This window comes from Etheostoma spectabile, chromosome 6 (assembly GCF_008692095.1).
Source record: "Etheostoma spectabile isolate EspeVRDwgs_2016 chromosome 6, UIUC_Espe_1.0, whole genome shotgun sequence".
Classification (NCBI taxonomy): Eukaryota; Metazoa; Chordata; class Actinopteri; order Perciformes; family Percidae; genus Etheostoma; species Etheostoma spectabile.
This window is the reverse complement of record NC_045738.1, coordinates 21,630,854-21,654,384: the sequence shown is the minus strand read 5'-3', so window position 1 is coordinate 21,654,384 and position 23,531 is coordinate 21,630,854. Positions and strand designations below refer to the sequence as shown.

General features: G+C 41.7%; 1 protein-coding gene across 4 annotated transcripts in view; it reads left to right on the top strand.

The window, feature by feature from the left end:
- vps13b (vacuolar protein sorting 13 homolog B) overlaps nt 1–23,531 on the top strand; it is a 354,534-nt gene that overhangs the window by 216,203 nt on the left and 114,800 nt on the right. For all 4 annotated transcript variants that reach the window (XR_004332501.1, XR_004332502.1, XM_032519244.1 and 1 more), the window contains exons 32-34: nt 7,685–7,888; nt 12,661–12,787; nt 14,195–14,338. Coding sequence is in view for 2 of the 4 variants with exons in the window: in XM_032519244.1 (XP_032375135.1) it covers nt 7,685–7,888; nt 12,661–12,787; nt 14,195–14,338 (475 nt within the window). In the remaining 2 variants the exon portion in view is untranslated. The remainder of the gene's footprint in view (nt 1–7,684; nt 7,889–12,660; nt 12,788–14,194; nt 14,339–23,531) is intronic.

Sequence of the window (23,531 nt, the reverse complement as noted above, 5' to 3'; positions counted from 1 at the left end):
AAAAAAGAAGCTACGGTCTTTTCTCTAAGTCCCTCTCCCATCCACCCCTTTTTGTACCTTTTTCTCCATTCTTCCCTCCCTCTCCCTCCCCAGATCAACATCACTCCCAGTGGAATTAGGTGAGCACGGGAGTTAAAACCCCCATGTGATTTCCTCAGAGGGGGAAAAGGGGGAAATCTCCCATATAGAAATGTCACTTTGTATAAATACACTCGGCGGTTTGGATGAATGCGAGATCCGTTTTAGAATTATAAACACTGGCTCTGCAGTCATTTACAGAGGAGGAAGAATTAGCTTGTTGTAGGAAGCATGTGTGCCCCACATTATTGTAATTATTTAATGCTGTTTTCCCTTGCTGACATAAAAGTATTTGGACACTATCTCATGAGAAAGCGGTTGTAGTCCTGTAGTCTTGGGCTGCACCAGGGGCTTCTAAGCTGCTCTCATATTCTTAAAGTCTGGCCTGCCTCTCCTTAAAGCTTGTGATTTAGACATAAGTTTTTAATTCCATTATGTGGGAGCTTCCAGCAGCAAGTCGTTGTATTTTGTTTCACTCTGCCTTTGTTTGCTGGAAGGAAATTTGAATTAGAACAAAATGTTGTTTAAGGTCAAGGCAAACGTCAACGAGTAGGACCTACTGTTTTAGCTATCCGGTTACATGTTTGTTCAGCCTGTCTGCTAAACCTGTAGCATACGTTAACCTAATCAAATATGGCCATCATTTCCCTGACTTTGTTTAGGAAAATTTTCATTCTTTATCCAAAGAAGGATAAGGCCTTGATATGTAATCTCGTTGCTTTAAACATTTGTCAGAATTCAATAATTGCTGTAAACAATGTGTAATCAACTTCAAAGTGCTCTGCCAAATACCCTTATTTTCACAGATAAAAATGAGCATCTTCAAAAATACACACAACGCGCCTAATGTGAACCAGCTTGGCAATACTGAACCGCTTCATCGATATCAAGTGGAAAAAACAGTAGTGGTTCATGCTGTTGAATTCATAAAGTGGGCCTAATTTTACAGCTCCATAAAACACCCTCCTTGCCGGAGCACAAAGTGAACAATTTATGTGCAGAAGTAAATCACAGGGAATGGTATATTGCCTGTGCGTGTGAGCATTATGTTTTAATGCAATTGCGTTTCCAGCCGTAGTTCTTTTTGTGTTTACGTGTGCTTTTATGCCCGTTTGTCCTTGTAGCGTGTAGTTATTGTCTTAAAGACTACAATGTATTTCTATTTAACAGTTATAAGTGATATAAGATTTGGGAGTAATAAGAGGAATATGCATCACTGCGTGTATTTTCTGACAATCTGGACAGCATGTCTGATACAGCATGTGAGGTGCAGCTGTACAAGTATTGCTCTCGCTTTCTCATCAATTATCATCAATCTACTTGAAACTGCGTCAGGTTGAATAAATGGTTTTGGTCCTGGGTGACTCTGACTCCTTTATTTTTCAAAATTTCAAAAGTTTGATTCACTTTAGGCTTTGTCAATCTGACCAGTGAACACGCTGAGTGCCTTGCCAGAGAATCTTCCTCCAGCAAAAGGATTATTTTCCTTTAATTAGTGTAAAAGTAGCAGTGAGGTATGTGCCTGTTCTACTTTAGCTTGATGAAAATGACTGCATATGAAGGAAAGCCAGATCCTTGGCTACCCCTGCCATGTTCCATACTGCAGCCAGTTCTGAATAATCTATTCCACGCATGTGTTTAGCGATTAAATAAAGATAAGGCCTCTCAAATTAAAATGGCAGTGGGATTACATCATTGTGAAATTGCTTGGTGGGGACCCTAAATCTGTTATCAATCGGAGGTCTGAGGAAGTCAGCGAGGCATTCCTTTCACACCTCTGCAGCAGGGACCCACTCCTAAAACTCATGCCTGACATGTCTTAATAAAAGCAGCCTTATGTCTGTTTTCAGAGCAGGTTGGAAGCATAACAAATCTGTAGCTGCTAACAGAGAAAGTGATTTCACAAGCTCTGGTCCACTCAATTATATGAGGAAAATGGTAGCTTTGTCCTGTGGTGACACACAGATGACTCGTAGTAGTGTGTGTGCGTGTGTGTGTGTGTGACAAACTGCAGAGTGCTTCAGACTGAAATGTAAGTTTGAAAATGGCAACATTCTGACTGATGAACAGCCAAGGAAATGTGATATTATACGGCTTTAAAAATCCTTTCTCGTTATAATATGTTAATAAATGAGTATGTGTCTACGTTGTGATTGCAGCAAACTGTATGTTTTCACTGCACAATGAATCATGGACTATGATGAAAGATTAGCAGTTTAATTTACGCAGTCACTGGCTTGCGTGAATTTTACGAAATACACCTCGGCCGAAGCCAATTGAAATATCTGTTCCGTTTTCACTCATGGCTTCTTTGCAACATGGAGCTCTGATGCAAGAAGCAGATTTTGAATTAGTGCATGATGGGCCTATAAATTAAACCAGTTCAGACTGACATATTTAACAGGCCATCATGGCGAGCACGTGTTAGCCGGTATCTTCAGAGTAACACTTCCAATTCTGACTATGTTCATAACAATATAACTTCTCTGACATGTAAACTGCAAGGGAGATAAATGGCTCCTGTAATTAAGATATGTTGAAATCAAAGCGCAAACACTGACTTTTGGTATGCTTTGTAAACAGAGGGTCTTCTTCTGTAGCGCTTTCTCAACTCCTATCATGTACTGTTGTCTTGAGGGTGGTATGGGCTTAAGCTAAGCCCTGCTTGTATTGTATATCGAAGTAATAGTTTCCTCCTAAGATCTTGTGTAAATATGATATCATTGGTATGAGTATGAGTGTCTTAACTCAGCCTAATGAATACCAGGCTTCTGTTGGGAGCAGCAGTGGAGACGAGTAATAATGTTGGGCTGAAAAATAATAGATTATTAATTTTTGTCATGGGAATGTGTCTCAACATCAAAGCTAAGACACAATACGTGGAAAAAAAGCATACTTTTTAGTAATTGTGTATTGTGCCAATGAGGAAAAAATCTACTGTATGTTGGAATTGTTGTACTTGGCTTAGAACAGCACACAAGGAAGTCCCTTGTTATTGCCAGTTGTGACAAATTTGGAGCTTTGTTGCAGCTTTGTTGTCTTGGATATTTTGTTGTTTTTGTGACCGTGTTTGACTCCTGTTAAAAAAAAAAAAAAGCTCTAGTCATCAAAAATCATTTTAGTAGCTGTGGTACAAAAATCCTCGAGGGACGAGGTCTTATATTCTGCTGAGTCGCCATGTTCCACAACGACATTTCCCCCCTCTCACGCCGAGGGCTGCTCAGCGTTCTAATTCCGAGCCTTAATTACTATAATTGGTAGATGCAAATTAACAGCAATTGGTCTTGACTGGGGTCATAAATCCACAGCTCAGAAGTTGCTGAACTTCTGGCAATTCAGAGTGGACCACCATAAGCAGGGGTACTTAACTTACTAAGTAATTGAAAGTTTCATGAATCATATTGCTTATGAATTCTCCCTCGGCACACGCACAGGCCCATTGGGACCTTGCTTTAAGCCACTGGGAGTCATAGCAAGCGGATTGAGAAGCCACTGTGCAGCTTTGGCCTCTCTACATCAGAAATACCACGAAGGAGCTCCTGGACGCTAATGGTGTTGGCTAATACCATGTTCCTTTTGCGTACGCGCAGACCCCACTACAACATTTAAATGAAAGAGCAACACATGCCCCATTACTGTTACATGTAGTGTAGGTGCTTTTTTAATTTAAATACACAGTAGTTGAGGTCTTCTCAAAACAAAGAAAACAGAACACTTATGAAATATAGCCCACTTGTGACTGGTACAAACCTAATTTAGCTTGACTTGACTGAATTAAGCCTGAGATACCAATACAATTTCTAGTCGGTGTGCATTTTCTACTAGGAGAGCAGAAGCAGAGGGCCCCATCTCTCTTAAACACACACTTACAGGCACTTGCGCACACACATTTACGTACACTCCTGCCTCTGTTGAATGTGGAAGCAGACATGTATTGCTTGTGATTGTTGGGGAAATGGAGTGAAAAACAGGTTTGGGGTTGTGGGTTCAGGTTGCGGGTTTTCAGAGTGACGAGATCCAGAAGCCAGCGGCGTTTGGTATTACCCTGCTGCTTCCTGCCCCATCGGCCTGGGGCAGGAGCTGGGGACCGCGGGGGATGGAATGAGTTTGAGAGAGGAAGGTGGGAGGCCATTTAAACCTAAGAGCCACGGTACACCCTGGCCCAAAGGATCCCTTCGGCAAGAGTCTTTGACACAGCCCACTGCTCCCAGAGTCCTACCATCGGGCCCCAAGCCTCAACCAGATCCCACTGTGGTTTGTTTTACAACCTTGAACCGCACATAGCCTTCAAAAACCTTAGCTTGGCAATCAGGCTCTCCAAAGATTTCACTTTCTCTCTTTTTCAACAAGTCCTCTTACTTATTTACCCAGTGGCTCTGTTCAATGTGATTCTGTATCCATGTAACACATTCAATGTATTTTACTTTATTTTTCTTGCAATGCAGTCTCTCCTATCGTGCAAGTTCTGTATTTCAAGTCTGGCAGCAGCAAAGTAAATCCTTCACTGGTTGCACCTAATGCCTCCACGGCATGCAGCAGCAGTGTGTGCCTACATAAGCTCATTTGCTGTTTATCAGTATATTCATGTGCATTAGCTAATGTGTGTGTTAACTGGTGCGTCATGCATGTGCCCCTCCTTGAATCCTATTACCACTTTAGCACACGTTCCCAAATCTGCTACATGTTAAGCACCCAGTCCTCCCACACGTCTACTCAATAACACAAATCATGATTGATGCTCTGCCCAGCACATGCACGGACCCAAAGAATGCTAAACAGAGGAACATAACTTGCAATTAATTGCCCATTTGTAAATTTGTCTGCATATCTTCTGTTCAAAGGAATTTGGAACATCATTATTTTTTTTCTCAGTGATAAAGTACCAGTGGGTCGCTTTTTCCTTTCCTGCATTCTAGATACATAACACTGCCATGCTTTCGCGATTCTGTCTGCTGTTTCCCACTGCAGGGTTTGAATTGGATGGAGGTTTTGACTTTGTGCCATAATAATGTTGGATCGGAGCCCTCATATTTCAGCTCTGATGCGAATTCGGCCGAGTGGCTTTTCGGACTCAAATTGGGTTTAAATTGTGTCAGAAGAGGGAGAAATGTTTTTAAAAATAATAGCCATGGATGCCATGAAACGGAGCGTTCTTACTGCAGAGCTTTTGATCCGTTTTTATAAATAGCAGAATTTTGTCGTAAAAAATAATGTTTCTGTGGTCTTTTCCTGCAATTAAAATAAGGTTGGCTCAGGAACAAGGGCAAAACTAAGTACTTGTGTTCGAGAAAAATGTCTCTCCCTCTCCCGCTCTCTCTCTCTCTTTCTCCCCCCTCTCCCTTCCCTCCCTCTATGCCTTCCTCATCTGCGAAAGCATGTCATTTATGACTTGTTATTCGCAATTTGCTCCATATTTTCCACATGGTAGTGGCGGGCAGATGTCTGATAATGGCATGTGAGACCCAGAAGAAGGGTGTGTTCCACCTGCCCCGCTCTGTGTGTTTTTAGTTCATCCTTGTATACGCTGGGCAAAGTGAGTGCCGTGCTTTCCCAAGGCATTCTTTGATTCCTCTTAGCCAAGCAGTGTGGTCTTCACATGACCAATCAAATATGTCAAACCACCAGTGTTTTCCCCCCACATGTACAACAAGAAAATCTGGCTTCCATTATTATTGCACCCCAAGGGGAACTTCCAAAATTCCTCCCCTTCTCATTTGTCAGAAATGAAGCTCTCTCGTTTCCTGCGATTGGTTGAAATATGTCTTTTGATATTAAATCACACCGGTTTCCACTGGCTGCATGACCAAGACAAATGTTTATCATATTTATTTATGTCATTGGAGATGACCCTGCAGCTCGGCAACGCAGAGACTTGGCTGCAGACTCCCATGTAATGTTGATTATGAGTAAGAGAGTCTCCTAAATAAGCTGAAGTTAAGAGATAATTTGGAAAGCATATGAGGTAACTGTGGTTTGTTTAATGTGAAAAATACAGTTTTGGGGTTGGGGAGGGTGATGGAGGTACTGTTACAAAAGCCCTAATGAATCTAGACTGACACATCCCACCCAAATCTTACAGGGCTCTTGGTTTGATTTATATTATACTCTGTTGATAAATGTGGTTCCAAATGTTGATTAAGGATCTGTTTCACTTGTTTGTATGTCAACAAATCCAGCTAAATCCAGTTATACACCTCTGATCTCCCATTGCCGTTGTTTTTGTACTTGGTGCTTATTGTCATAACATCACGCTCTGGTAGAGGCCTTTCCAGTGTGGCTAAGGGAGGGAAACGCTATATGAAAATTGCCATTGACGTTGCCGAAACAAATAGAACTACTCATGCTGCCACTACATCTGTAGCCATTTTAAGCCCTTATTTATACCATTTAAGCTCTCATTTGAATTCACCAGCACAAATAAACATATCATAACGAACCGAAAGCCCTGATGTCATATGCAGATGTTGAATTTTGATTATTCCTTTTGCCTTGTGAATTCGTCAGGATCTTGTCTCTCAAAGGCAAAGTAAATGACATCATTTTTTCTTGGCGCTGATGGGACAGCGTTTGCTCACTTGCCTGTAGCATTTCAAGTACAGAGACACCGCTGCCCACTCCTGCCATATCTCTACATCTCTTCTACCATATCACAGTGTGTGTATACTGTGGAAGTCCTGTGTTTCTGGAGACAGAAATAGAAAAGTGAGAGGCAGTAAGAGTCTCCAGACTACTGTGCCGTAGAGCCAGGGGTTTAAACAATGTTTACTGCCAATGATAGGCTGGCATAAATCTGAACTTTATAAAAGGCAAATGATTTCACCTGAGGCCTCTGAGGCCTGGCTGTACCAAAAGCTTTGATTTAGTCATAAATCACGCTGTAAGAAACTAAACCACTGCATAGGCAAAGGGAAGAAAGAAGTCAGCAATGATTAGGGCCTGCTGCCAGAACCTCTTTACTGGTTCAGTATTACAGACTACCTGGTCTACTCCTGGAGTCATGGACTTCATTGTAATTGACTGCATAAAGTACAGCCTGACCAAATGTGACCCCCACAACAATAAATAAAACCTATTCATGTTTTTTTTTACGTTTAGGTCAGTTGGACCTAGACACCTGCTAGTTGAATATGATTTGTGCACTTTCCCAACCTGATACACTTTCCTTAAAGATCTTTAGACTTCAGTACTGCACTGACCACTACAGAAAATCCTTCCTACCACAGGCAATACAACTTTTCACTGAGTGTTTGATAAGACTCATGTAGTACATCACTGTGGAACTTGAACAAACATAGGTTTGACTTACATCTTTATAAATACTATAGAAGTAATTGAAAATTGTATTCCAACTTTTATACACCTTCTATACACATTTGTACATTATTTTTCTTCATTTGTTCTTGTTTTGTAACCTATTCATTATTCCTTGTACATTATGTATGTGTCTGATATTTTGCTGCTGTAGCACAGAACCTTCCCAAGTTGGGATCAGTAAAGTTTAATATAATCTAAAGTCTTAGCCTGGTCTGGGCTTCCAAAACTTGTTAGCACACTACATGATTTGTAAAAGTCACTCAGCTAAATGGCGTCCTTCTCTTCCTTCTAGACGTGCATTGCACCTTGGCATCCTGCGTGACCCGGGTTCAGAGGTGGAGGACCGGCAGTATCAGGTCGACCTCCAGTCCATTAACATTGGAACGGCTCAGTGGGAGCAACTCAAGCCAGAGAAGGAGGGAACCAAAGGAGGAGTGTCCGTGGAGAGTGAGAGGAGCTCCCAGAACCCGGCCCTGGAGTGGAACATGGCCAGCAGGTCAGGAGACACTTCAGTTACCTATGAAGTCATTTTTCTTGTTAATCTAGTTAATAGTTGTTGGTGCATTTTGAAAATAAATATTGGTTTATCTACTGTAAAATAGTAAACATTCAAACAACAGGATTGAATAATTGAATTGAACTCTTTACTAAATGTTCTGTAATATCTGACAGTCATTGACTTAATACAAGCCAACTGTATCCTTACTGCCCAGCACAACACAGCGGTGAATCAGTGTGACCCGTGAAACACTTATTAATCTAAACAGAACCATATATTGCTCTCAGGACTTTGCGTATTAAACTAGGACTAAGGTGTTTGTGGTAATGTAAATAGCATTTTTCAGGTGGCCAGAAAGAGAACGACGTTGAGATTCTTAGTCCAGTGGTTCAAAAAACCTTTCAAGACAAGGACCCCTAAACTGACACAAATTAGCGGACCCCCATTTGATAAGATTTTGTCCCAGGATCCCTATCTAATAAGATTTGTTCTTTTAGAATTACATTGTATGAAGCCCGTGTCCGAAATATTCATATATTCTGTCCCCGGACCCCAGTTTGAAGGCCACTGTCTAATTGGATGAATCCCATACAATGACAACAGCAAGTATAATTCACATATTCACACCGCTAGTCTAGATTCAATTGTTATACTTTTAGTCAGGTTGTGTGGTTGTGTGTGTGTGTGTGTGTGTGTGTGTGTGTGTGTGTGTGTGTGTGTGTGTGTGTGTGTGTGTGTGTGTGTGTGTGTGTGTGTGTGTGTGTGTGTGTGTGAGAGACTAACTGTGAATGGCGAATGTCTCAAACTGTATCTCATCAGTCTTTATGTGGGAGCAGCATGTAGTTATTGAGTTAGCGCCCTATCATGGAGCCTCTCCATGCACAGTCATAATTACAAACCCTGTCATTTTTTATAGACTCAGGAGCTAAAACAAGCACAAGTGTAACAGCCTGTTTGGCCCCACACACTTTTTTTTCCACTCATGTTTTCAGAGGGAACAGGCCCAAAAATCACAGAATCACAGGCAAAGACTCCAGATTTGTTCCCTGTCAACTAAAAATAAGCCTTGTGGAAGAATGCAGTGCAGAATCAACACAGCCCTGACTGAGACTGTGTGCCGTTGGGTCATCAGGGCTTAGAGTGATGCTGGCTGAGATACAAACCCTTTTTACGTGCAGACACAGTCAAACTCAGGCACACTCTCTAATGCACACACACACAATCAGTCATACATAGTCCTCAATAACACTGATATTTTATTTACCGTATGACACACACCCATACACACACACATATACACACAGCATGAATGTATGATAGTGGAGCCCTCTGAGATCTGCCGTAAGTCCTCGTTGTCATAGTTTAGTTATTTGAAGTTATTTGAGTTCATATTTTTAAGTGTTTTGGTATGTGTTCACTTTATTGCAAAGTGTTTGTCATATTTTAATAGAAAATAATCAATGCTGTCTATACCCTTTTTTGGGTCAGTTCAAGATAGAAATCCTTAAACCTTATTGTTCCATTTCAGTAATGAAATGATGAGGCATCATGAGGCTTTCAGCCAAAGTGACTCAAAATGAGAAAGCAAGTAGAGTTTTAGTTGTTGACATGTCAACAAGACAATGAAGTGGACCTATGGGATGTTGGTTCCTGACCACTAGACCACCCTGATTTCTTTTCACTCTCCCTCTATTTGTCCCCAGTAGTTTTGACCATCTATCCCAAAATCCTCCTTTGTCTTGGCCTTTGCTAACTGTGCAAACTGTTGTAAAACTGCCCTTATAAGTAGCGGACTTCAACCTATGTTACCGTCTTACTCTCTTATTGCTGAGTCTGTCAAGCTCATATGAGCAAAGGGCTACTGAGGCTCAATCCAAATGCAATTTTTCTTTTTTAACTCTCAATTTGTTTCTCGGTCGATGAAAACAGGGCTGCTTGGGCCTAGTGCCAAGGCCAGATTGTCTGACAGGGCAACGAGGTGAGATTTTGGGCTCCCACTTTGGGCTCCAAAAGATGCTGGATGCCTTTTTGAGTAGACTCAATTTTCTTTAAACAAACTATAGCTGCATGTCTGGATTTGTATTCAAACCTTGATTATAGGATGACCTAACATGTAGCTTAACAGTTACTTAAAGTATTGACACACAGTGTTATACTGTAACAGTCACGTTGGCTTGTTGCCAATGTAAAGTGTTGTAGTGATTATTTATTTCCTTATCAGAATGTTAAGCTTTGTCTCGTCTCATTTCCATATCCTTAATCATTGAGATTCATACCAGTGAGTCAAGTCAGTATGCTTTTGTGTGATCACACTGAGGTCAAAGTTGCTGCTGTTGGTTTTTGGCTGTGGTTGCCTCCTCATTCCCCTTTCCCCTTGCCGTGGCAGGAGACAGCTCTGGAAGCTCTGTTGGAAATTGGGCTTAGCTGTGCTGCAGTGTATACCCCAGCCTCAGCCACCACCACGACCGAGTCATAACGAACGTGTGATTTAGAATGTTCCAACACACTGAAGAAAGGGGAGTCAAATTCACAGCTTTACTTGTCTGCTGCAATCACCCGCAGAAGTACACCACCTCGGTTGTAACAAGTTTTGACACACACCACTTCCAAAGTTCACACCTTTCCCTCATTCCCTACATCAATACCCCCCTCCCCCCACCTCTCTCTTTCCCCAGTTCTGGACTGGCATGTTCACTCTGCAGTTCTTTAGGTTCAATTCCAGTAGTTGCGGATTTGCAGTGGCCTCAGTTGGCTACCTGAGGTTTTGCAAAGGAAATTCCAGCACTATGGATCCACTGACAGCATCTGTCCTCTTCACAGTGTGTAGTTTGCCGGCGAGGAAAGACCCGTGTCATGGAGCTGTGAACTTCTCCCCTCCTGTCAACCACCCTCCGCTAGCCTTTCTCTCTTTGACCATGCCGCGGATATCTCCACTTACTGTTAACACTGTGTAGCTTTGTATGAAAACAAAGTCATTTTTTCCATTTTTTTTTTTCTGCTTTGTACCACACCCATTCAAAGGTTTGCACGCACACACAAACACACTCACAGAGTTCTCCAGCCCAGTCAGGGGACCCTGTATTACTGGTAAACCGAGCCTCACGCCTTCTAGCCTTGCTGGTGAATGATAGCACCTGTCCCCTGCAACGAGACACTCATTGTTTCAATCCCTGTCTGAGGGGAGATTAGCCAACACCAATTGGCCTCACAGATCATTTCACCTCCGAATTAGGCCTCTCTTAACCTCTCTATGCAGAGCAATGTGTCTGAAAATAATCCCTTAAGGGCACTGGTAATGCACATTTGTGTAGCTGAAGTGAATATGATATTGGTTCTGGTTGAATACTGTACTCCAGGCCACCTAGAAACAGGGCCTTTTCTAATCCTAGCCAACTATAAATATTGGAAGCTGTACCACTTGATTGTTTTAATAGCAGCAGATGTGGCAATTAACACCACTTTATAAAGCCCCCTTGTATATTTGTTTTACTACTAACAAATGTTCCCACAAATATGACTTGATTGTGGGAATGAACATTAGCGAAATAGAGAGAGTTGATGTGAGAGGGTCTTTATTTGATCTTGTTTATACAATTAAAGGGTGTTCCCAATTAAGACTTGTCAAATAACGTCTCACTCTGTCTCTGTAACCATATTCAAGCTTTCAGCTAAAATGTGTTGGACCAGAAATTTAAAAAGGTCACTTATGGGAATATTTTACAGGTCTGGCCTGCGAGAGAAAATAGAATAGAAAAAGTATTTTTATTTTGAGTTCAGCTTTTCATCCTACTGGTTTGAATTTAAAAAGCCAGAGCAAGTTTGAAAATTGTGTCTGCCTGTCAGCTAAGGGCAAAACAAAAGCTCCGTTTTGAACATTTTGTGGTTTTGACTCTGTAGTGTTGACTTGTCATTCCTGGGCAGATGGGACAATGTTACAAATATTTTACAATGGTAACCATGACAAGTTATTAGTAAATAAAAGTTGGGGAATGTTATTGAATAAGTTGTCCCTTATGGTAGCTGTTTGTATCGCAGTATAATGCTAAAATCACTTTAACACCAGGACTATACACTATTACCAAAAATATAATTCAGTTATTAAAACTTTTTCAATGAAAATGTCCATCCATGTAATCCCTTGATTACAATAATGACCTCCAAATGTCTCTATTTATGCCATCATTTTTCTCAGTTATTAACAAAATATTAAAGGTCCGATATTGTAGAAATGGAGATTTCCATGTCTTTTTTATTATGATCAAGCCAAGGTGCTGTATAAATACTGTCAAAGTACAAAAACGTTCAATCCACATAGAAACGCACACAGTCCATATTCAGGAACTGTGCCTTTAATCAAGTCGTCAGGACTTCATTGTAATGGTTGTGATGTCACAACTATACTATATGTAGATAGAAAGTGCTGCCACAGTGTTGTTACAGTCATTCCTCGGCTGCAATGACGGTGCAGAGACGCCAAGAGCGCATATACGAAAAACCTGGAAACAGTGACCAATCAGAGCAGACTGGCCTTAATCCAGAGGGTGGCTTAAAGGGACAGGCACTAAAACGGAGCGTTACATACAGAGGGTGTATATTCAGAAAGTATGAGAAAAATACTGTAAAAATTAAAGCTTGTAAACTATTAAAAACCCAAAATAGAAGTATGCACCTGAAAATGACCATGATAAGGAACCTTTAGCATATAAGTTATGGAACTTATCTGAAGAGGCATCTGCTAATAGTTTGATCCTGTTTGTATCTTTGTTCAGTATCAGGAGGCACCAGGAGCGGCGGGCCATCCTGACACCAATCCTGACTGACTTTTCTGTTCGGGTGACTGCTGCCCCAGCCATCATCTTCAGCAAGAATATATCCCCTGACTGCGGACAGCCAGAGGTCAGTATCCACTCAGCACAGCTTTATATGAATCTCTTAAAAGTCTTCATTTTTTCTGCAAGAGTGTATTTTAATGTACTGTGGCAAGTTAATTCAAACAGTCAAAGTGAAAAGTCATAAAATGACATTATATCTTATATCTTCAATATCTAATAATTAATAACAGCAGGTCCTTTTCTAAGAAACCCACAGTGAGTCAAAGGTGGCGTATTTTTCTTTGTCTACTACGCAGAGGTTTGTTCCCTAATGCCCTTTGACTATGACCTGTTATAACCATGATTGTAACCATTACTCTTACAATCCGTTGTCCATATGAAAATAGACATTGATTATGTGAGATGTCAGAAGTATTTACGTTTTTCTTCTTAACATACAGAAACTTACTCATTAGGATTCCCTCCGCCAGTCCGCCGTGTAATGGAGGCTTTTGACCCACGCAGTTTAAACCTTTCTGCTTATACAGCTGATGTTTTCTGGCACAGCTCTCTGCAACTTCCTGCCTCTTTGATGCCTCGTCCGTCCACGTTAACGTGCCCCTTGACAATACGTAACAGCTAATCCATAGTTTGCACTGACACGCACACACACACACACACACACACACACACAAAATGTGATTTGTATCACTCCCTGAGATATAGAGACTCAGAGCCAGTAACAACAAAAACAGGACTTTGAACTACGCAGTGTAGATAAATTACAACAGTTTTTATAACAAAATCCATTAATTTTCAACTAACTCAGTTAGATGTATGCATGCTTACCACACAAATGTAACAACTATCTTTATTGCATTATTCATTTATTCCTTGTTATCTCTAAATGCCCTGCATCTTTAACCTACAGTCTAAATTTTCGCTCACCTCTGCAACATATTCTGTAACTATTAATGTAAATATATATTACTATGACACTGTGTGTTAAAATTACTGCTACTAGTAACAATCATATTGATCATACCCGTAATATGTTGCATACATCTAAATTGGAAAATGTGTTTTAAAAGTGGGTCTTAATAGATCATGTTTACACAGTAGTTGCCGAATACCATTGTGTGTAGTTACTGTAGGTCTGGCCCATGTGTGTGTAGTTGAACCCAGAGTGTTAGTGAGTGATATCCTGTTAGATGTAGCCTCCAGGCTGATGTTTGAACTGCTGGCTGTGGGTGGGACCCTGGAGAGGACAGAGGGAAGAGGGGAAGGAGGGAAGAACTGAGCTAAAGGGAGCAAGACAGAAGGGAGATAGAAAGTAAATAGACCAAGAGTTCAACAAAAAAAATAGAGAGAGAAAGAGAGGCAGTGCATGAGGTCACAAACCCTCCTGATGTGTTATTGAATGTCTTTCCTGCTCTCTCCACCCACCTCACTCTTTTCATTTCCCCCTGTGCTATCTCCTTCATCTCTGTAGGAGGTGGTGGTGTGTGGCCACTCTCTAGAGGTAAATGTGACCAGCAGTCTGGATTTCTACCTCAGCGTTGCCCAGGTGCAGCTTCTTCAGCAGCTTCTCAGAGAGAACTTGGTGGGGATGGACACTCCTGAGAAACGTGCTGAGGTATGTACTGTAATTAATCACTCGATTCAGCATGTCCTTGCACTTCTTCAGTCTTCAGTTTCTCAGAAGTATATAATATATAAATTCTGCTGTACTCAGAAACACACACACACACAAGGTTATATGAAGCCGTGCTCTACAGTAGTTATATTCCCATACTCCATCTATCACATCTTACCCCTCAGATCACCGCTCTCTTGCTGATGATTAACATCTTGGTACCAAAGTTTGACATCCATCCATTAACAAATCACTGCACGAGGCTGTGCCAGTTTCGCTCAAAATACATCATGACCGTTTTCCTGATACAGTGCCCCTAACTATCACCCCTCACTGTTTTGGGTGAATCTAACACATTTAAATATTTACTCACTCAAAGCAAGGCGGTTCTCTAATGTGACCTTAGTTTACTGTGTTGTACTCAGCTGCAGCTTTCAGGGCGCTTTCTATTGTTTACAGGACAGGGAGCTCCCAGGCGCCATTTGCCCTGTCTGACCGCTTAATAAACCTTTCTAATGGAACACAATATAAAAATATTTACCAGCTGTGGTGAGGATGAGAGTCGTAGACGAGGGAAGTGAGTTGACAGAGTGATTTTACTGTTATCTCCTCTTAGGATACTTTACAGGAGGCTGTGTGTACTGACGTGCAGTGACTGTGTCAGATGACTCAGTCGCCATAAAGGCTTCTGTGAAGTGATGTGGTTGGATTCCTTGGAAAATCAGTGATCACTCGTTTCTGTTACCACTACAGATGTACTTGACAATCCTAGTTACTAATAAGGACAATATGTGTGGTACCCTCTTTTTTATGTAGAGTGCATTCACAGAGCAAACTGTCTCCTGAATGCAAACCAACATCATAAAATCAAATTAAAAAAATTACAATCAAGTCAGATTTGTTGTTGTGCAACACTGTAGAAACTCATGAGGGAAGACACAGTGCAAAGTTATCAAACTTCTTTATTTATTCATTTATTTAGTTATTTATACAGGAGTTAGGAGGTGCCTGCTGTGCATCTGGTTTTGATTTGGGTGATCTCGGAGCCCTCACCCCTGACTTGTAATGATTCATGGCTTGATTCTATTGAGGGGCAGCTAACGGCTGCAGAGGGTTCATCCAGGTTCAAGGCAGGATGAGAAAGTTCAGCAAGCAGCTATTCTGGGAGGTCCATTGGCAATAGTTTTAAAAAATTAGTCCTTTTAAGAAAGGTTCATGGATTTTTTTTTATACCTTTATTTCTCAAGGCAATGCAAACTGAGCATCTTTGCCAACTGTTCCAGCAGCAACTAGCTTCACACACACAAAAAAACCTCTTCTATGATTTCAGTTTTCTGTGCATTTGTGCTGAGTAGCTCCAGCCAGAGGAGCTGGGGGATTAAGGATATTGCTCAAAGGCACTGTGACAGTAGCAGCTAAATGTTAGGTTCTTTTCCTCAGCCATGTTTCGCAGTTTATCCAAAGATGGGAACAATCAACGTTTTGTTCAGAAATTCACATCCAACCGCTGTGGTATTGCTCCCTTCAGCTGGATTAAGTGAAATTGAAATGACCCATAGGTCCAGAGTGATGTAATATAATGATCATCAATCCACAATTGAGAAATGAAGTATATATGCTTGGGAACATTCCTCTGCTTTCATTTAATATTGGCTGTTTGGTCACAGTTGTTGGGAACTCTCAGTGTTTCACTTTTTTACTTTTATTGTACCATATTAATTTCAGGTGCATTATACAATGTTCTTTACTCATTCGGTTTTATAGTAGTGCCATTATGGAGCGTAACAGTATCATTAACACTGAGGTCAGTCAGTGTGTGTCTTCACCTCTGTGCAGCTGCAGAGCATGGAGGTTACTCTGAATAAATGTGGTCTGGCTTTGACTTTTTGGACACTCTGTGAAACTATTTGTACCTCCATCTATCGCAGTGTCGTAAGTCTTTTGGCGGCCGCATCTGTCCGGCTGCTTGGCCTAGAACCTGCAACAGGGAGGTCAGTTTGGCTAAGACATGGTCGGCTCTGCAGGAGCTTTATTCTACAAGCTGCAGAGCCCTCTAGTGGTGCGTTGAACTACAGCATCATGACGTTCCATGCTCAGACCCCAGCTCGTAAGGGCTGCTTCTCTTCACTCGCAGTCGGCTCTGCCAGCAGCCTGTCTACCCCCTGCTAACACATTAGACACACCACCATCAAATAATATCACTAGTATGTGCACTGACATTGCTTGGAGTATGTGTTTGGAACAGGTAAAGGCTTTTGATGTCCTTAGAATAGACCAACTGGATAGAATTAAACAGATGCCTGTCCACCCCCTGCCAACAGCTTACAAATAATAATCATAAAGTTCAGATGTGTTTCCATTGCCAGTTTACCCATATCAGAAATCTGGAATTTGTGCATGTATCTGTATTTTTTGTTTAAACCTAACTTCCGTAATGATATTTATAGTATTTGACAGTTTAGTTTGTACTTCCTTTATACAACCTGTTCAAAGGGCTCAATTAAAAACAGGTCTTGGATCTCTGTCTGGCATCTGGTGCAAAGGAGTTGTTTTTGTTGTTGTGCTTCAATATCTCCTCGCTCTCTTAGTCAGCACTGTCCCCAGCAAGAGTTTAAATTAAACACTGCTCGTTGCTCTCTTTTTTTCTTTCCTAGAAATTTTGAGAACACGCTGTTTGCCTTGAACAGATTCTCCACAATCCCGAGCACTGATTTCAAACAGTTCCCATCACCACTCACAGCTGTGTTTTATTGTCTGGGTTAATACATTTGTTTTGTAGGGGCTTTTGGGTTCCCTGGCAGTGGGGAGGCAAGCCAGGCGCGTGGGCAGTATGTGCAAGCCTTGTGTGTGATTTCAGTCATTTCTAGTCACTGAGCTGCACTTCGAGAGAATCTGTCCAGACACATACGCACTTTTATAATGACCCTTACATGCTTACATACAGACTCTGTCCAAGATTGTTATTTTCTCATAATCTGTGTGTTCTGTGTCATTGTGCATCGTAGCCAGTTTCCATCCCGGTTTCCACTTAAATCATGATTGAGATGCAAAGCAAATGCAACATGATTTCTAAGCGGTCTATTACGCACATTTGTTGCTTTATAAGTCAATGCATTATTAGGATGTTTATCGCAGCATTTGCTACGGTCCGTCACAGTTTGACTTCATCTCTGTTGATAAATCTGCTGATGATAAAGCGACGCTGGGTTGAGATCAGGCAGCTTTCAGCAGCAGGAGGTCCCTCAGCGAGAGAGCTATGAATAGATGATAGAGCGGCTTCTGGGACTTATCTCAGCGCTCTGTCATCAGCACTGTCACCCAGCAACACAGAAGTGTATACCCTCACACACACACATGTGCACACACACACTTGCATACAGATGGTCCCTACATTCCATGCATGGTAACTGCCTGCAGCCTTTTATTTGGGAGCCAGTACTGTAATACTGCTTCATGACTGAAAAGCTGACCTGTGTGTGTCTGTTTGTTTGTGTGTTTGCATTTTGTGCATCAGCTCTGTTATGTTATTTGAGAAGTCTTTCTGGGGGCTTCTCGTTTCAGTCTCTCTTCTCTCTTAACCACCACATCTTCCTCAACACATGTATACACACAGCATTGTCTTTTTTGCCACCTCAATGCCACCCATTGCTTTAAGCGGATTTTATAGTGTAACCTCTCATGTTGGCATCACTGTCTGGCTGCCATGAACTTGCCACAATGACAAGCTCCCAAAGTATTTTAGTAATGTCCCACCAAACTGGTTAAAAGCCAGAAAAGAAAATATTCTTTTTAAATGCTTCCCTCGTCCCATGTTGGTATGTTCCTCTCTCACACACCCTAGCAGAGGCAGCCCGGGTCAGCCATGTGCTTATACCACAGTGTGAGAGGAAAATACCCTCTGGTGCAGGGGAAGTCCCGCTCGGCTTCATCCTCCACCTCATCCTGGGATGATTACACGCATGGGAAACAGGGCTTTAGACTTCCTCCAACACTCATGCACATACACACACACACACACACAGACACACACACACACACACACACACACACACACACACACACACACATACTGATGCCAGTGCACACACAAACAGCACCCATGTTCAGGGCAAGGTATCAGGCCTCACAGGAACCTCCGAATTACAGTTTTTAGTAAACACACATGGGGCAAACCTCTCAATCAACTATTACCTGCCTTATCTTTATTCTTCCTCTCCCACTCTTTTTTCTTTTTCTTTCCGCTTTGTATCACAACATAAGTTTGTATTGTGAGGCTATATGCTTCTCTATCAACCACTTACTTTGTCTTTTTTTCTCAATCTTCAGCATCTTTTAACAATCATCCAACTCTCCTTTCATTACCCTTTTTTATCATTTTGTTCTCTTTTCCATGCTCTATGTCTTCTCCCATTCATCTCTTTTTCCCTGGCGGGTTGGTTGGAAAAGTGTTGGTCCTTCCAGAGCTGGCTAGTTAAGCAGCTAGCTGGCTGACAGTTAGAGGGTTCTTTCTCTGGAGACGGATAGAATTTGACAGTCTGTAGATTATGATCTTACTGTACTATTACATCTTAAACGCCTGTGTTAAGGATGCACACGAGCTGCACTCACACGCAAAGCTGGACTAATGCAGCACTATAGATCGCCAGCCAAGACGAACCGCTGTAAGAAGTGTATTTACAGTAGGCACGAACATGCTGGTCGGGAGCTGGTTTGGTTTGTCACTGGGTTTGGACAGCAGTTTTGGGTTATTAGTGGGGAGGAGGCAGCGTTTTTATTGATGCATGTGATTTTTGTGCACAAAATCCACACAACCACACTTAGCTAGAGTTACATGTGTTTGGACGGTGAAGATTTCAAGTATTATTGTTTCATACATATTAAAGTTGTCTAATTTAGATTCCAGTTAAGAATCAAAGCTTTCCAATGTTTTGTTTGTTTGTCTTTGAAAAATCCCATACTGTGACACCTCAAATCCCCCTGAACTAGTATTGCATTGCCAGACCTTCCTCCACAGCGTTTCAAAGGAGGGTCTGGCTAGTACACATTGCATTCCAATTTGCTCTGTTTTTTTTTTCTTTAAACCAATCACAGTCGTGTGTACGTTCAAAAGTTGTTTTAGTTGTGCGACAGAAAACTGAGATCTGAGGAGCAGTAACCATAGTAGTCATAAATCAACCGGTGTTTAAAATTACAACACAAAGTGGAAGTTAACAGACATCCAGCCCAAAAAAGAATATCCGGCCGAATATCCGGCCGAATCAAAGCAATCGAGGAAGTGGAACGGCGTTGATATAGACTACCCCTGAACTAACTCTTTTGCTTGCGAGATAAATAGAATAATAAAACCCATGAAACAAATGAAGACCTTTCTGCACCTCAGTCGTCCACATGCTACCAAGTGTTACATTGTGGGAGAATGGAAGCTTGTTAACCTATTCTGCCCTGTTGTATAACAATTATGCTCTTGTTCATGTAGGAGTATTTGCTGAATGTCAGATGCACATACGACGGCTTATGTAAGCCATGGTGTTGTTGACAAGCTTGGCTCAGTGAGTGACCTGGGGCTGGATCCTTGTCTGTGTATGTTTTAAAGTAAACCATTTCCAAGGCCGCTCCTCTTTGTGATGAGTGTTTCATATTGTCTCGTAGCTGTTCAGCTTTGAGAACTGAAGTTTCTCTCTCGACCTTCTGATCTTTTCCAGGACAGTGAGGTGTCAGAGGAGCTTTTATGTGCTCTGCTGGCCAACAGAAATAGGGAGACATCAGAGGCGATTGAAAATCCGAAGCATGGAAAAGGAACCGAGCAGACACTAAGAGAGTGGAGACAGCTTGAGAGAGGATGGCCAAATGACAGAGAATGCATGAGGGAACAAGTAGTAAGGGAGAAATCCACGGAGATGAGACATGTCATAGTGAGAAAAAGAGTCTGAATCCGGTGTTTGCTTTGATTCCTGGCTCTGTCCAATGTATTTGTCTGTAAATGTGGGAGCCGGCGTTCCTACAGGTCTTCTCTTAACCAGTCGGTCTGGCTAGTAACCCTCTCGAGGGCCAGATCTCTTTCACCCTGACCTCTTCCCATCCTGCTTAGCACTATTTTCCTTCGCCCTGTTGCTGCTGAGAGTAATAATAAATAAGGCTCCCTGCACATCCATCTCCTTTTCCATTTTGGCTGCCTTGCATCTGTTAAGTAAGAGTCGTTGTCTCAGCTTATCTTAAACATACATATTTTCATAGCCAGTGTTCATCTTGCTGCCCTTCTTTTGTTATGAAAATGTATATCTTCCCCCCTCCCCTTTTTTTTTGTTCATGTCTCACTGACCCTCCTGTGTGAATCAACTGCTAATTGACAGCCAGTCATAACAATTCACCTTGCCTGTTCAGTCCCCGCACCCCAACCAACCTTCTTCTCAAAGCATAACCGTGGCACATTCTTAAATTGGCCCCTTGGAAACTCAATCTATTTGAGATCAGTAGCAGCTGAATTTACTCTCTCCTCAATCGGTTTTGGCAAAATTGGCGTGAAAACTCCTGATAAAATCACGAAGGTTGGAATTCTATTAGAGCAGGGAAACAAACGGGACCTTTGAGGAGAGGCAGCGGGCCCCCACCGTGAACCCTGAGATCGGGTGTCGACTCAGGTGAGGAGGAGTCAGGAGTGCCCTCTCTCGCCCTGCCTGCAAGGGAAACTGGGTCACACACCCAGGGGACTAGTAAAAACAGGGCACACCAGGCCAACTAGTACAGACACATATGTACACACACCATAGTAGACTTAGTTCAGTGAAAAAGCGCACATTTTTTGTCTGAAGAGGTGAAAAGAGGAAACTGAAACTTTTTTTTTCTTACACCTGTATAAGCAAGATTCCACCTAGAATAACAGGTGATGGAGAGTATTGGATTCTCTCTCTGTAAATAAGATGGTGTAGTAAAAGTGTGTGTGCATGTGTGTGCTAGACCATTTATGTGAGTTTGCATTTGCGTACATACATGTATGTGGAGGATTTATTTTTTCATTTGACTATACAATACAATATGTATACTATCCTGCGGTTGACCGAAGTACTACAGAGTTCCTCTTGGACTGCTCTCATTTAACTAAATATTTACCCCAAAATTAAACCATAAAAATTCACACATCATTCCAGGCTTTTGGAAGATTTTCCATGGGTGCACAGTTTCTTTCTTTCCATATCTTTATGATACTTTGTTATCCAGGTCACATAGGGGTAAAATAATATGTTCAACATTTCAACATTTTGATAATTGATTATTATCATTTGTCGAGTATAAATTCCAAACATTTGCTGGTTTCAGCTTCTTAAATGTGAACATTGGCTACATTATCTGTTTTATTATTGTCAACTGACTTTTTTCGCTTTCAAAACAAGCAACTTGATGGCTCTGGAATATTGTGCTGGGTATTTTTTCCCAATATATAGACCCAAGAATTAATGTATTATCATTTAAAAAATAGACAAGACATAAGTTAATAATGGAACTTGTCATTAGTTGCAGCCCCACAGTTGCAACTGTGAAAATCTGTTTCTTAAGTACACATTTGAGGAACCAAACATTATTCTATGTATACCTCAAGTGGTATCTATGAATGTATGTGTGAAATGAATGATGTCTTTGTACTCGAGGCTTGTGACCGGCCCTGAAACCCGATAGAGGCATGTAAACCCAAATGAAATTTAGGCAATGATAGATATGCACGGATAGGTGCCATGTAGCCACTTGAGACCCAACTCCAGAACATAGCTCAGATGTTTTGAATAATCAAGAGGTGGGCTTGATTTTATACCTCACCTGTTTCAGTTTGTCTGTTTGGAGCTGCTCCGGTGGTTCAGATGTGCATGACAAAGATGAATCATCACATGCACCTCACATATTCCAACACTTGGAACAGTCCGCTGGCTAAAATCCATTCTTGATAATGTGTTCATTTGAGTTGCAGTATTTTGAATTGCCAGTACTCAAGCCAGAACGGAAAAAAAAAAATCATGTGCGCGGTGATGACTTAGTTTCGCAGTGTAATGTATTACAGGTGTTCCTTCCATGTTAAACTCTGCTTCTGAATCCCACCAGTGCAGCCTGGTGATCAGCACCTGAAATTGTTCCTCCATCCACAATGTCCTCTTGACCTGTGCTTGTCTAAATGCAGCCAATGTATTCTGAACATCATTCATTTCATTTTTGTAGCCAGCTTTACTTTTTTTTCTGGATTTTAACTTGGGTCTTTTTTGTACCGCTGTGTCTTCTAGCTTTGTCCTCTGTATGTCCCCCTTATCAAGCCCCCTCCACCAATAACCCATTTAAGGGGACAGGGGGTCTTGCCTCATTCTCCTTTGAGAACCTAACATACAGCACATCAGAGTCTACATGTCTCACTCAGCCCTGGGAACACATCCAAAGAGAAATTAAAGGAAGATTACTTCAATCCTCCTCTTCTAATTTCAGCTCTGTTAATAGACAGCGAGCCAGGATTGTTCCTAGCTTCATGCTGCGCTCTAAATTTGTACGCAATGCATTCATTTTTGTGTGTTTGTCCACATGTGCTCAGCTATGTGTGCACATTTCTGAATGAATATACAGGCTAGCGTGTGCTTGCAAGTGTGTCTTTTTGCAACCGTGTGTGTGTGTTCTGGACCACCTGGAGCTCATCTGCGATTCCCCCCCCCCAGCCCTACACCTCTCACCCTGTCCTGTTACATACAGCCTCAGCTCAACTCGGGTCATCATTGTTTTCCTGCTGTTGCTGTTTCCCCACAATGTTGTAACTAAAGCAGAGAATACAGACATGGCCGCCAGGCAGCTCAGGCAAGTGCTTCAGAAGAACACTTTATGACCTAATGAAAGGCATCTACGCTGCTTTTTGAAGTCTCTCAGACGTCTGCTTTCGTGAACCACCGAGCCCGTACTGAAGACAATGCAGTTTGAAGTCCCTTTTGTTGTTTGTTTGTTGAAAACATAATGTCAAGGCTAATGATGTTAAGTTGAAAGCTTGGATGAGTGATCTTGAGGGCCAAGTTGAAACCTGATGATTACTCTGCTGAATAGCTCTCTGCTGTACTGGGGATGTGTTTTCCCTGTGTGCGTGCCTGTGAATAGTGGTGCATATCCACACTTTACCTACGAAATATAAACATGAAATGAAAGAAGAATCACTTTGAATCAGTGCTCTTACAACCAA